At 38.2% G+C, this 12,770-nt stretch overlaps 1 protein-coding gene across 9 annotated transcripts in view; it reads left to right on the top strand.

Moving 5' to 3' along the window:
* Mtmr1 (myotubularin related protein 1) overlaps positions 1-12,770 on the top strand; it is a 93,643-nt gene that overhangs the window by 32,354 nt on the left and 48,519 nt on the right. For 7 of the 9 annotated variants that reach the window (XM_006973925.4, XM_006973924.4, XM_006973923.4 and 4 more), the window contains 6 exons: positions 2,175-2,269; positions 2,607-2,714; positions 5,835-5,936; positions 6,173-6,256; positions 6,936-7,085; positions 7,919-8,107. In XM_006973925.4, coding sequence (XP_006973987.1) covers positions 2,175-2,269; positions 2,607-2,714; positions 5,835-5,936; positions 6,173-6,256; positions 6,936-7,085; positions 7,919-8,107 — 728 coding nt within the window. Of the gene's footprint in view, positions 1-352; positions 390-2,174; positions 2,270-2,606; positions 2,715-5,834; positions 5,937-6,172; positions 6,257-6,935; positions 7,086-7,918; positions 8,108-12,770 lie in introns of all 9 variants that reach the window. The other 2 variants (XM_076561621.1, XM_076561618.1) reach the window with 2 other exon arrangements.

Genomic DNA, 12,770 nt, shown 5'->3' with positions numbered 1-12,770 from the left:
CTTACCACACTCCATTTGCATTCATTTTCCTGTAAATATGATTTTTATCTTATTTATATTAGAGTTCCATTGTGTGTATGTACCATATTTTCTTTAGTCTTTCATTTTTCATGTAAAGCATGTTATTTTGAGCCACATATAGTTAAGATCTTGTTTTTGTCCATGATATGACTGTCTGTGCTTTGCATTTGAGATGTTGGGGTCATTAACATATTATATTAATATAATGAATTTTAAATTCATCATATTATTTGTTTTCTTTTGTCTCATTTAGTTCTTGCTGTCTTCTTTGTCTTTTTGGTCATGTTTTGATTTAATTGAGTACTCTTTTTTCTTTCTTTCTTTGTTACAGTGCTGAGGACTGACCTGAGAGCCTAAATGCTTGTCAGGCAAGCACCCTGCCACTGAGCTCTATCCTTGTTAATTAATTGAGTACTTTCTCAGAATGCATTTTATCTCCTCTGCCTGTATAGTTGCTACAGTTCTTTTTGTTATTTTATTAGTTACTTTACATGATTTATGTGTTTCATTTTCAAGTCATTTTGTGCTTTTTTTTTTTTTTTTTTTTTTTTGGAGACAGGGTCTCACTATGTAGTCCTGGCTGGCTTAGAACTTTCTATTTTGACTAGGCTGGCCTTGAACTCACAGAAACCCACCTGTGTCTGCTTGGCTGTGTGTGCTATCACACCACACCCTGCACAGTTCTGCACTTCTTTATGTGTAGGGTAAGAACTGTACAAGTGCATACTCTCATGTGTCTCCTCCAGCCTTTGTTATTTTTATCATCCATTTTACTTGTACATATGCTACAAATCCCACAGGGTATTGCTTTTATTTTTATCTTTTAAGTATAGCATGCTAAATGATGCCTTGACATTCAACAGATTCATTTATTAGTACATTTCCCTGCTAACGTATCTGGCTGGCTTCATGATCCTCCACCTCTCTGTGCACTCTCTGATTCAGCCATAGTAACAAACTTCTAACAATTTGTCAATCTCTCCTCCCTCCTTTTCTTCTCCTTCCCTGTTTCCATGATGAGTGAAGGTGATTCTTAATTAAGGTCCATCACTCTGTGTCCACATCATTATATTAGCATTTCTCATGCTACAGTATAATGGTGATTTTCTGTTTCTAATCTCACAGGTCCACTGCTGTTTGTCAATAGGGACCTGTCTAATTATATTATACCCAGAACCCCAGCAACAGAAGACATTCAGTACATATTAAATTATATAAAAAATAAGGAAAGTTCTTTGACAGTTGGTTTGAATCATCCTACTATTATAAATTATGTCTGTAGCTATATATGTTCTGGTCACTCAAACATTGCAGTGGAAATCCATAAAGATGCACAATCTTTATGATAGAGGCAAGCCTTTTAACAGACATAGGAATTAAGTATGCTGTGCACATTTGATTGATAACAGAAACTTAACTTTGATACAGAAATTTTGTTTTTAGATGGTCTCACTATGGCTGTCCTGGAACTCACTATGTAGATCAGGATGGCTGAAACTCACAGAGATCTTCCTGCCTGTGCAAGTACTACTAAAGATTAAAGGTGTGCACTACCACGCCTGGCTGATAAGAAAATTTAAACAGCCCTCCTGGCAGGTAACCAGCCTAGGGCATCAGGCACTGAGCTATACTCTCAGCCCAAGAAAGAAGTCTTTATTTACTTCATTGATGATCTGCAAGTTTTCTTCAGCTGTAAGGCAGTTTCTCTTCAAAGAAACAGTGCTTAGCTTTTACTAGTTTTAGGTTTCAGCAATTTACAGAGTAAGAGCCCAGTGTCTTCAGAGTATAATTGATATTTTGAGCATTATCAACTTTTAACTAGGGAAAATATTAACTACCTGGAAAAAAGAAAAAATAAACATACTATAAGTTTTTTTTTTTACTTAAAGCCTCATTAAATATCAAATCAGAGTTTTGTTGAACTATATCAGAGAACTATCTGTCTGTGTCATTATGTAAAATAATAACTGTTATAATTCTTTAAAGTTTTAAGTTCCTACAAGACTGGATCGTGTGTGTATATATGTGTGTGTGTGTGTGTGTGTGTGTGTGTGTGTGTGTGTGTGTGTGTGTGTGTATTTGGAAACTCATACTGGAAGTTACTGTAATAAAAGTCTATAAGAGTCATTGCCATTTTGGTTTTCTTCTTTTAGTGAAAGATGTCATGTATATCTGCCCATTTATGGGAGCAGTGAGTGGAACCCTGACAGTGACCGACTTTAAAATGTACTTCAAAAATGTAGAAAGAGTAAGTTTTTAAAATTATGCTTTGGTTTTAAAATCTAGTGAACAGTAAAAGAAGAAAGTAAGCAGTCCCCTGAATTCCCATCACAGGGACACTACATGACAGTGAATTTGAACAGACATTTGGTCTCAATCAAAATTGTTAAAGTTGCACTTAGACTTGGAGGGGAAGTGCACTGTGGTCTGGGTATAGACCTCCTAAGTTATACTATCTCTCAGAAGTCAGCTTCTTATCTGGGTCAAAGATAACTGCATTTCAAAGTAAACAATCATATGTTATAACTCTGGAGCAATGTAAAACATGAAAACCCTGTTTTATTGACTTGAATTTTTAAACATAGGACCCCCATTTCATCCTCGATGTTCCCCTTGGAGTGATCAGCAGAGTTGAGAAGATTGGCGCCCAGAGCCACGGGGATAATTCTTGTGGTATAGAGATTGTGTGCAAGGTAGGCTGCAGACACAAGTGAACACTGGCATGAGGCAGTCCACTCTGAACTTTTTCTGACTCATGACACTTAAGGTCTTTGGAGCATAGCAACAATTTGTACTCTTTTCAGGGTAACAACTCCTTCAAATCTTATATCAATGACTGCAAAACACTATATAAGGCATCAAAGCAATCCTTTTTGAAAGCTGAAATGTTTCTGATTAACCTGCAGCCTAAGTGCTGGCATCATTTGTCTCATCTCAGAGAAACCAAATGCAAAGTAGAGTTCAATGCCCTTTTTCACAGTTTCTTGTTTTAAAAAGTGCTTTTCAACATGGTAGATGTTCAAAGACTTACCCAAGGGACAGTCTGTTCTATAAATCTTGTGATTAAAGATTCTTGGCTATGTTGGAACTTTTTACCTTAAACTATCCTCATTTTTTTCTTTTCACTTCCTTCAAGATGTTAGATCGCAATGTGTGGGGTAACTTCAATAAATAGATTTTTATGCTTGGTGACTTTACCTCTATAACACAGTTTACTAAAAACTATCCTGTCAACGCCGGGCGGTGGTGGCGCACGCCTTTAATCCCAGCACTCGGGAGGCAGAGCCAGGCGGATCTCTGTGAGTTCGAGGCCAGCCTGGGCTACCAAGTGAGTTCCAGGAAAGGCGCAAAGCTACACAGAGAAACCCTGTCTCGAAAAACCAAAAAAAAAAAAAAAAAAAAAAAACTATCCTGTCTGCAGAATTGTCAAAACCTCTTCTAAACTTGGGATTGATGCTCATATTTGTTACATGCCTATTTCCTCACATGCACCAGAGTCAACAAACCCCAATCCCTCCCTTTTTGACTTCTTTCCTGCGTAGGCAGAGCCCAGGTCTTCTCACATTCTAAGCACATGCTCTACCACTACGCTACATGCCACACTCGTTGTATCTGTTCTTGCAGAACTTAGAATGATTTTTTTCTTCCCTCTTAGCTTTTCTAAACAGCAAGTTAGTTACCAGGGTGTGTACACAGCCAATATGACTTGAGAAGCAAGCATGTCAGAAAACGATGCTACTTTGGCACGTTTCCTGTGGCTGTTTTACTAAGGTATTTTTTGGCTGGCATGGGTATTTGCTGACAGCTGATTTAAATGCTTCATAGCCTAGAATTACAAAGAACAGGCTCCCAACGCATGCCTGAGAACCTCACAAGGTATGGGATCTCCTTTTTTTTGTTGTTGTTATTGTTGTTAGTTTTTGTTTGTTTTCACAGTTAGTTTTTACTGTGTAGCCTTGGAAGGCCTGGTGCTCACTATGTAGACAGAGGCTGACCTCAAACTCATAGAGTTCTGCCTGCCTCAGCCTCCTAATTGCTTTGGATTAAAGGCATGTATCACCACACATGGCTTATTTTATTATTTTTTATATGTGTAGGTGTTTTGACTTTATGAATATATGCCTGGTGCCCCTGGAGGCCAGAAGAGGGTGTCAGATCAGATCCTTTGCAAATGAAGTTACAGAAGGTTGTGAGCTGTCATGTGGGTGCTAAGAATTAAACTTGGGTATATCTGGAAGAACAGCCAGCACTCTTAACTACTGGGTCATGTCTCTAGCCTGTGTTTTATTTTTAAAAGATGATTCCTAATTCAAAAGTACAAAAGCCATATATAGTAAAACGTCAAGTCTCTCTTCCACTCTACTACTCTCTGCAGACAGTTACCAATGCCTAATATAACTGCATAGATACCTTGTGCATGGAGACATTTCTTTGAAAGAAGCAATGAGCCACATAGTGGCACATACCTTTAGTACCAGCACTCAGGAGGCAGAGGCAGACAGATTTCTGTGAGTTCATGGCTGGCCTGGTCTACATAGCAAGCTCTAGGCCAGCCTAGGTTGTATAGTGAGACCTTGTCTAAAAATAAAATAAAAGAGGACAATGATAGTGTATACATGGCTCTGCACCTTTCTTTTCCTGTGACTGTGTAGCTTGGAATTTCTTTTGACTGGTGCATATAGAGCTGAAGCTTCTTTTCAGCAGATCTTTAGCTGTTCTATACATTATTCAGCTACAGCCTCTACTGATAGATATTTGGATTATTGCCATTCTCTTGCTGTTATAACACAATACCACAATAACTTTACTTCCCAAGATGCTGTTCTTTGCTTGTCATTATATTTTCAAATTTCTTTTGATGGTAAACAAGAATGATTTTTTTGTGTGTCTAGTTGACAGGAGCATAGATTTAAAAGGTTGGGAGGTGACACTTAAAACACTGTCATGGGAAGAAATCACACCATTAAGAGCTAGGCTTGATGTATTCACTAGTCCTGCTAACTTGTGGTTGGGCATTTGGCCATCAAGGAGGGCACTGGGACAAGGAACGGCATTTTAGGAAAGTGATCTTTAGAAACAGCATTATATTGCTACAAGGACATTGCTGAAAACTATAGTCTCCACATGGAACAGACTACTTTTCAGTGAGTACATAGGGGGAAGAATCTGCAAAGTTTGTTTTTCATGGATGAAGTAAATTATGTAGTTTGTTCTCTCAGCAAATTAACCTGAACAATAAATTCCATGGCATATTTTTGGCCAGTAAGTACACAGAGTGTAATGGCACATCTTTTGTGTGTAAATACTCTTCTTCTTCTTTTTTGTATTTTTGTATTTCTTTTTTATCCCTGACATAGTATTTTTACTGATTATTTGTGAATTTTGTACAATGCACCCATATCATACCCACTTACCATTCCTCCCAGGTCCACCCTCCAATCCTTGTCCCTCCTCCACCAAAAAAATCTCATGAAGTCCAGTTTGTGTTGATCATATACTCATTGGAGCATGGTCAAACTTCCCCTTAAAGAAAACTGAGTCCTCCCCACCTCATCCCTTGTCAGAAGCCATGAACTATGAAGAGCTACATTTCAGCATTATTCTTAATTATTTATTCTGTTGACACCCCCCACACACACACACACGCACATCCTCTTTATTCCGGTTTCCTTAATTTTTCAAATCTCTTTGTATTTTTGTAAACTTGTCTTCTGTTACTTGGAGAACTATAGGGTACAAAATGATGGATAAATAAGAATCTTTTATGTATTTATGACAGGGTATCTGGCTAACAGGTGTTCATTGTTTACTAGGATATGAGGAACCTGAGACTTGCATATAAGCAGGAAGAACAACGAAAACTTGGAATATTTGAAAACCTGAACAAGCATGCTTTTCCTCTTTCTAATGGGCAGGCAAGTACAACAAAGTAAACCTTACTGAATTCATCTGTGTGTATCCAATAATTCCATATTTACACATTCCTTTACACCTTTATTTCTTTGTGTTGCAACTAAATTCAAATATTTGGATTCTTTCTTTTCTATGTAATAATTAAGAAAAGCTTCTAATTTGCTACTTTAAAATTTGCAGATTAAAACAGGAGTTCTAACACAAATGCTGACATGTATTTTATGGGTTTTATGTACAGGTGCTATTTGCATTCAACTATAAAGAAAAGTTTCCAGTTAATGGCTGGAAAGTTTATGATCCAGTATCTGAATATAAGAGACAGGTAGAGTATGTCACTTGTCATATGGAATATGATAGCTTAAATGTCTTTTTCTGTACAAAAAGTTGGGTTAGATATGTAGTAGGGGAGTAGAAGCTGTACAACAAACTGTAACATAGGCCTAGCTTTTCTAGCATGTTGCTTCTCAGTTCTCTGGGTGCCCTCTTCTGTGCCATATCTTTGACTCCATTGCTCTTTAGCTATCATTTTCCAGAGGGATTAGTAGGATGTGTAGACAAGGGTTTGCAACTCAGATTTTTGAGAACCCACCTTTCCTTCCTTCTTCCTTCCTCCCTCTTCCTCCTTTCTTTTTTCTTGCTTGCCTGCCTGTCTTGCTGCTGTTTTCATGCATGTCTTTTCTACCTTCCTGTCTTCATCTTACCTGCCTTCTTTCATTTTTCCTTCCCCGCTCTCCTTCCCAGAATTATGTACATACTAGGCAAGCACTCTATTATCAATCCATTTGCTTCTAGATTTTTTTTACAGATCTCATAAACAATTGATGAATTAGGATCCAAATTTCCATTATATTTTATGTGAAGCATTATTATTTAAGTAACAATAAACCAGTTATAAATGAATTTTCATTTAAAATAAGGAACAGATGTGATTCATACCTTCTTTGTTTGTTTGTAAAATAGAGATGAGTGTTTTCCATTCTTCCTTCTCTAACACTCTACAGGGATTGCCAAATGAGAGTTGGAAAATATCCAAAATAAACAGTAATTTTGAGTTCTGCGATACCTACCCTGCCATCATTGTTGTGCCAACTAGTGTAAAAGATGATGACCTTTCAAAAGTGGCAGCCTTTCGAGCGAAAGGCAGAGTCCCTGTAAGTAATAGGCATTGCTATTTAGATAGAAACAGACACTGCACTGTATCTAATAACAAAATGGAAAGTAGAAAATTAGCTAATAAATCGGACTGTATCTTTGATTCTTAAGAAAAACACTCATTTGCTGTCTCACTCTTGTATATGTCCTATCTCTAAATGCAAAGGTACCTTAAATTTTGCCCTCCTCATATAGCCAAAAATAATAGAGGAATACCAAGAATGAACATGATGTTACACTACAGTTTACCTCATTGATCCCACCATTCACTCTGGAGAAAATACATCCTTTCTTCCTGCTGTGTGCATTGCTGTGGCTGCATGCCAAGAAGAAAGTGGAGATTTTTGCTCTGAGTTTACATAAGAATAATTTCGTGTCACTTGACCACTGAAGAAAAATGGGAGATCTGGTGGTAGAGTTATAGGTTTGTTTGTTTTTTTTTTAATATAAGACCACAGTGGGCTATTTATGTTATTGTAGAGATACAGAGGATGTTTTTTTATATTAGAAAAACATAGGAAACTAGCTAACCAAATAGAAATGGGATTAGAGTTTAGTAATAGTTTGGTCTCACTTTTATTTTACTTAAAATAATAGAATTTCAAAGGCAGAAAGGGATTTTTTTTTAGAGAGTGTCAAGTCAAATTTCTTTTAGTATAACCAACACATTGTCATGGCCACTACAGTGCTATGACTAGCTTACCTACTCAGAGCTGTGAGGAAATTCTTTAGGAGACATACTACTTTTCTTACCAATTAATCAGACCATATGTTGTTTTATGAATGATATCTATCAGCAGATATTTTTTATTTGTTGTTTTAAAAATATTAGGTGTTGTCATGGATTCACCCAGAAAGTCAGGCAACAATTACACGTTGCAGCCAACCACTGGTGGGTCCCAATGATAAACGCTGCAAAGAAGATGAAAAATACCTGCAGACAATAATGGATGCTAATGCACAGTCACATAAACTTATCATCTTTGATGCTCGACAGAACAGCGTTGCTGATACCAACAAGGTACATGTTCAGTAGCCTTGTAGAAAAATGGATTTTTTTTTTACATACTTTCTATATGTCTTCATAGTTTTGGAACAGGCCATTGAATTCCTTATTATGTGAACTTTGATTCTTTTGATGTAATCTGTGGCTATCCCCCGCTTCAATACTCTGTGGACTATGTTCAGCATCCTACATTGGCTGGTATCTTGTTGCTTTCATTGCTTCTCTACCGTTTTGTCTGATAACTCAATCAAAGCCTCAGAAAGAGAACTGCATAAATGAGTATGTATTTTAGTGAAAGAACCACATGCCCCTTGGAAATCCCTCTAATAAGTTACTGATTATTTAACCAATTCATATCTTTTCATATATTTTATATATTATTTTACATATAAATATATATTTAGAATAGACTCAGCTATATGAAACTACAAATATATAAAATTTCCATAAGTCACATAAAGCACTACTAAATATGTGACATGTGACATGATACAAACACATCTACTTGTGGCTCCTGTTTGATCTCCATGAGTTAAAAGGGGATGAGTCCTTTATATGCATAAAAACTTGAAGATCAAGCTCTTAGTACTTGTTATCCACATAGGGCAAGGCTTTGATTTGAGTCATTTCTCTTCCCCATGAACAGTTTTCCAATAGTCTGTAATTGAAGACATACCTTCAGTAGTCAGAGGACTTTACCTCTCCTCAAGTAAAATTTCAATTATTGGAAAACTGCCAGTCTATTACCATCTCATTCATACTTGTAATGTGACACTTGGTTAACACAGCTAATGAGCACCCAGTAGGCACAATGTGCTGGCAGAAATAACAAAGGCAGACAGTTTGAGGTGCTATAAATAGGAGGAGAAACTTTGTTTGCTTGGGAGGGGAAGGTGAAATAACTAGTACTTACATAGACTTAGGCTTAGGGCTTTACAGAGTAGATGGCACTTGAGCTGGCTTTATACAGTCAGAAAGTTGGGCAGAACATTCCATACAGTGTGAATATCTGTCCAACAATGCAGTAGGACATGGTTTTTATAAGACTGGCAAGAAGGATGATGGCTAGCACCATTATCACCTGACCTGTGTGTTTGTGTGTCCAACTTTCACTTGTCAGCTTGTTCCTTGTCTTTCCCTAATGTGTATTCCATCCTTAATTAACTACAGCTGCCAAAAAGTCAACCTCCTACCTCTATAGTGGCTGTCACTGAGGAAGCATTCAAGTTTGCTGTCATCATTAATGACCTTAGATGGACCACTCCATTCTCTTGACTTTCAAGGTTTCATAAACCTCTCTCACCCCAACCTCCATGTTCTTCTCAATATATAGCCTGGTCTTCTTGCTCTAATTTATTGGTTCCTCTTCCTTTTCCCAATTTCCAATGGTAAAGTTTCTTAAACTTGGTTTGGGGTTTCCTTTTTTATTCTATAATAATCTGCCAAGGTCATCTACTCTGAGTCAGGACTTTAAACAATGATTTTATGCTGAGTTGCACATGGCAGTGTTTCCAGCTCTGAACCCTCCTGAGGTTAGACCAAATCCCCATGTTTGACATCTCTACTACTGAGTTGGCCACTTCTGTGGTCAAGGATACCACCCAGAATTCTGACTTGGAGGTTAAGTTATGGAGCTGATTGCTAAGATGGGAGAATAATGGGTATGAGGCTGTCATGGAAAATATCACAAGTCCAAAATCTCATAAAGTTGTTGTCCTTCTAAAGGGTCCAAGAGAGAGTCTATTTCTTACCTCCTGTAGTGTCTCATAGCCAAGGCAGTACTCCTGAGCTTGTAGCTACACACTGCAATCTACCTCATCTTCATTTGGCTTCCTCCTACTGTGTGTGTGTAGCTAGAGTTTTCCTGCCTTGCTCACAGTCAGGACAAATCTCTGTCACCTGCCAGTCCCACAGCTGCTCAGACCCAACCAAGTAAACACAGAGACTTATATTGCATACAAACTATATGGCCATGGCAGGCTTCTTGTTAACTGTTCTTATAGCTTAAATTAATCCATTTCCATAAATCTATACCTTGCCATGTGGCTTGTGGCTTACTGACATCTTCACATGCGGCTTGTCATGTCAGCGGCTGGCAGTGACTCCCTCTGCCTTCCTGTTCCCTCAATTCTCCTCTCTGTTAGTCCCGCCTATACTTCCTGCCTGGCCACTGGCCAATCAATGTTTTATTTATTGATCAATCAGAGCAATTTAACATACAGACCATCCCACAGCAGTGTGTGCTTTTTTGTCTCTTCTTCCTCTTTCTTCTAAGGATATTGTAATGACCTTCAGGGTCCACTTGAGGTAATCCAGGATTATCCCTCCAGTTTATGGTCTTTAATCACATTTTCAAAGACCTGTTTTGTTTTTCAAATAAGGTTGCATTCACAGTTGGCAGGGATTTATTGTGTCTTCAATGGGAGACACTTTTCAGCCTATTATATTATCTCCTCTCTTCTCTTCTATGTTCTCTCCCTCCTGCTCTCCTTCTCTCCCCCCTCTCCCCACTCTTCATTGTTTTCCTTAAATACTGATCTTCTTCATACTTCTGGCCTATTCTTCTGTCTTTACATTACACATTTTCTTGGAACACAATACAGCATGTTTCTGTCTTCCCTTGTCACCCATCCATATGATAAATATTCCACATTTATGTTCACAGTTCATACTTCTTCTGAGTTCCAGTTGTATCCCATGGCCTATAAATGTCTCCAGCTGAGTTTTGTCACAGAGTCATTTGGCCCTTGCTGTACTCAAAAGCAAACAAGCTTCCCCATAGAATATGTTCCTTCTCCTATAAACTCTCAATAAATGATGCTACCATATCTCAGGTAGCCTAGCAGAGAATCATAGGTATCACTTGCCCTACACACTCCCACTGTTCCAAATCACCACTGTGTCCTTCCTCTCAAATCACATGTCCATGTAGGCCCTACTTCCTTCAATTAGATGATTGCATCTCTGTGTTTAATCAACCTGCAGAGTGTCTCACCCTCTTAGGCCCTTCCCAGTATAACCCCATCCCTCTACTGGATAGCCCTCTTCACTCATGCCACCCACTCCCTCCATGCTCTCTGACTTCATCATTCATCATTCTTACTGTTGTCCTGGAATGCTCTGTGCAGAACCTACCTTCATTTTGGGAAGCCATGTCCTACCAAGCTCTGTGCCTTATTGTTCTTAGGTGTTATTTTCTGTACTCTCTGATTTGTGCCTCTTTCCTTTTGGCTGTCCAGGTACCTGCCACCTCCTGAACTGTCTGTCCTAGAACAGAGGACCCTCAGCCCTGTGCTGCCCTTGATCCTGATTTCCTCTGCCCACCCCACCAGACTTGGAGAGCCTAAAAGACCAGAGCCTCCACTTACTCATTATTGTCCCAGTATAAGCTAGGGCAGGACATTTGTATACACTGGATCGTTGGTTGCAGGGGACATAAGCCCCTACCCCCAGAACAGAAAACAGAGGGTTTTAGCCATGGCTGAGGTATCAGGGACTCTGCATCTTAGGGGAAGGGACAAGCAGGGCCAAGTAGAAGATCAGGGAAAAAAATCTCTCTGAAAAAGCTCTCAATCCTTTTCACTGACCTAGTGAAGCACCATGAAGTTTTCACTTCTGGCAACAAGCATGTGTCTAAATGCATGTGGACAAGCACAACCCATTCCAGGGACAGTGCCAGGTGAAAAGCTTAATATTGACTCAAAAACCTCCCATGATAAAAGAGCAGAAACTTGATTTTGGCCATGTGAATGAAACGAGAGAGTAATGGCCACCATTGGCTGCAGCTGAGTTTTCTCCCAGACCCAGAAAGCCAACCTGGGGAATGTAGTGACAATATAGAGAAAGGCAGCTTGGGAAATGTAGTCCATAGAGAAACATTGGCATCGTTAAAAGAGCTCATAGCAATCTTAAGGTGCATCTTCAAAAAATTAAGAAGGGGGAAATCGTACCCTCAGAAGCTTGCTGGCTATTTGACTTTGGTGAAGAGTGTAGAACAGAGGAATGTCAGCTCCAGTGACATTCCTCCAGAGGCCTAATGGCTGCACAGGAAGTTTTTTCTAAGAACTTTATAACAGCTCAGTACAGTAATTAATTACTCATGATTTGAAAACTCTCTTTATCTTGTTAGAAAATAATATAAATAGTTCTTTTAAGAAATCTCTTCTAAATATTTGCTAAAGTTTGTAAAATAGGTCTATAGAATTTCCTTTTGAATATGTTTGTAAAAATTATAAAGTGATATTCATGTTAGTTGTAAATATGTATAGTGATGTTAAGAGATCTTTTTTAGATATGTGCCAAAGTTTGTAAAATAGTCCTATAGTTTTCTTTTTGAATATAGGTATGTAAAAAGTGTAAATATTGAATGTAAGTTCATATTAGAATTGTTTTTATTACTCCATCAATATCTGTCTAGTCCAGACAAATTAGATAACATTGATTTATAAAGGATAAACCAAATCAATCACATTAGAAGCATCTTGAAGTTTTTATTACTCTGAACACTTTTTATGGTAGCCCAAGATATAATTTTATGGTCTCAATGGCCCCTGGAAAACTTAAGCAAAGATGACATAATTAGGGGAGCTTTTTTGTCTTCTTCCTAAAAGTTTCCACTCCTCATCTGTTCCTGTTTAGAAAGGGGTAGGCCTCCCACAACTGAGTTAATTTGTGTAGA

Source organism: Peromyscus maniculatus, chromosome X (assembly GCF_049852395.1).
Source record: "Peromyscus maniculatus bairdii isolate BWxNUB_F1_BW_parent chromosome X, HU_Pman_BW_mat_3.1, whole genome shotgun sequence".
NCBI classification, from domain to species: Eukaryota; Metazoa; Chordata; class Mammalia; order Rodentia; family Cricetidae; genus Peromyscus; species Peromyscus maniculatus.
Note: the sequence above shows the minus strand (reverse complement) of the source record. Positions and strands in the feature narration are given on the sequence as shown.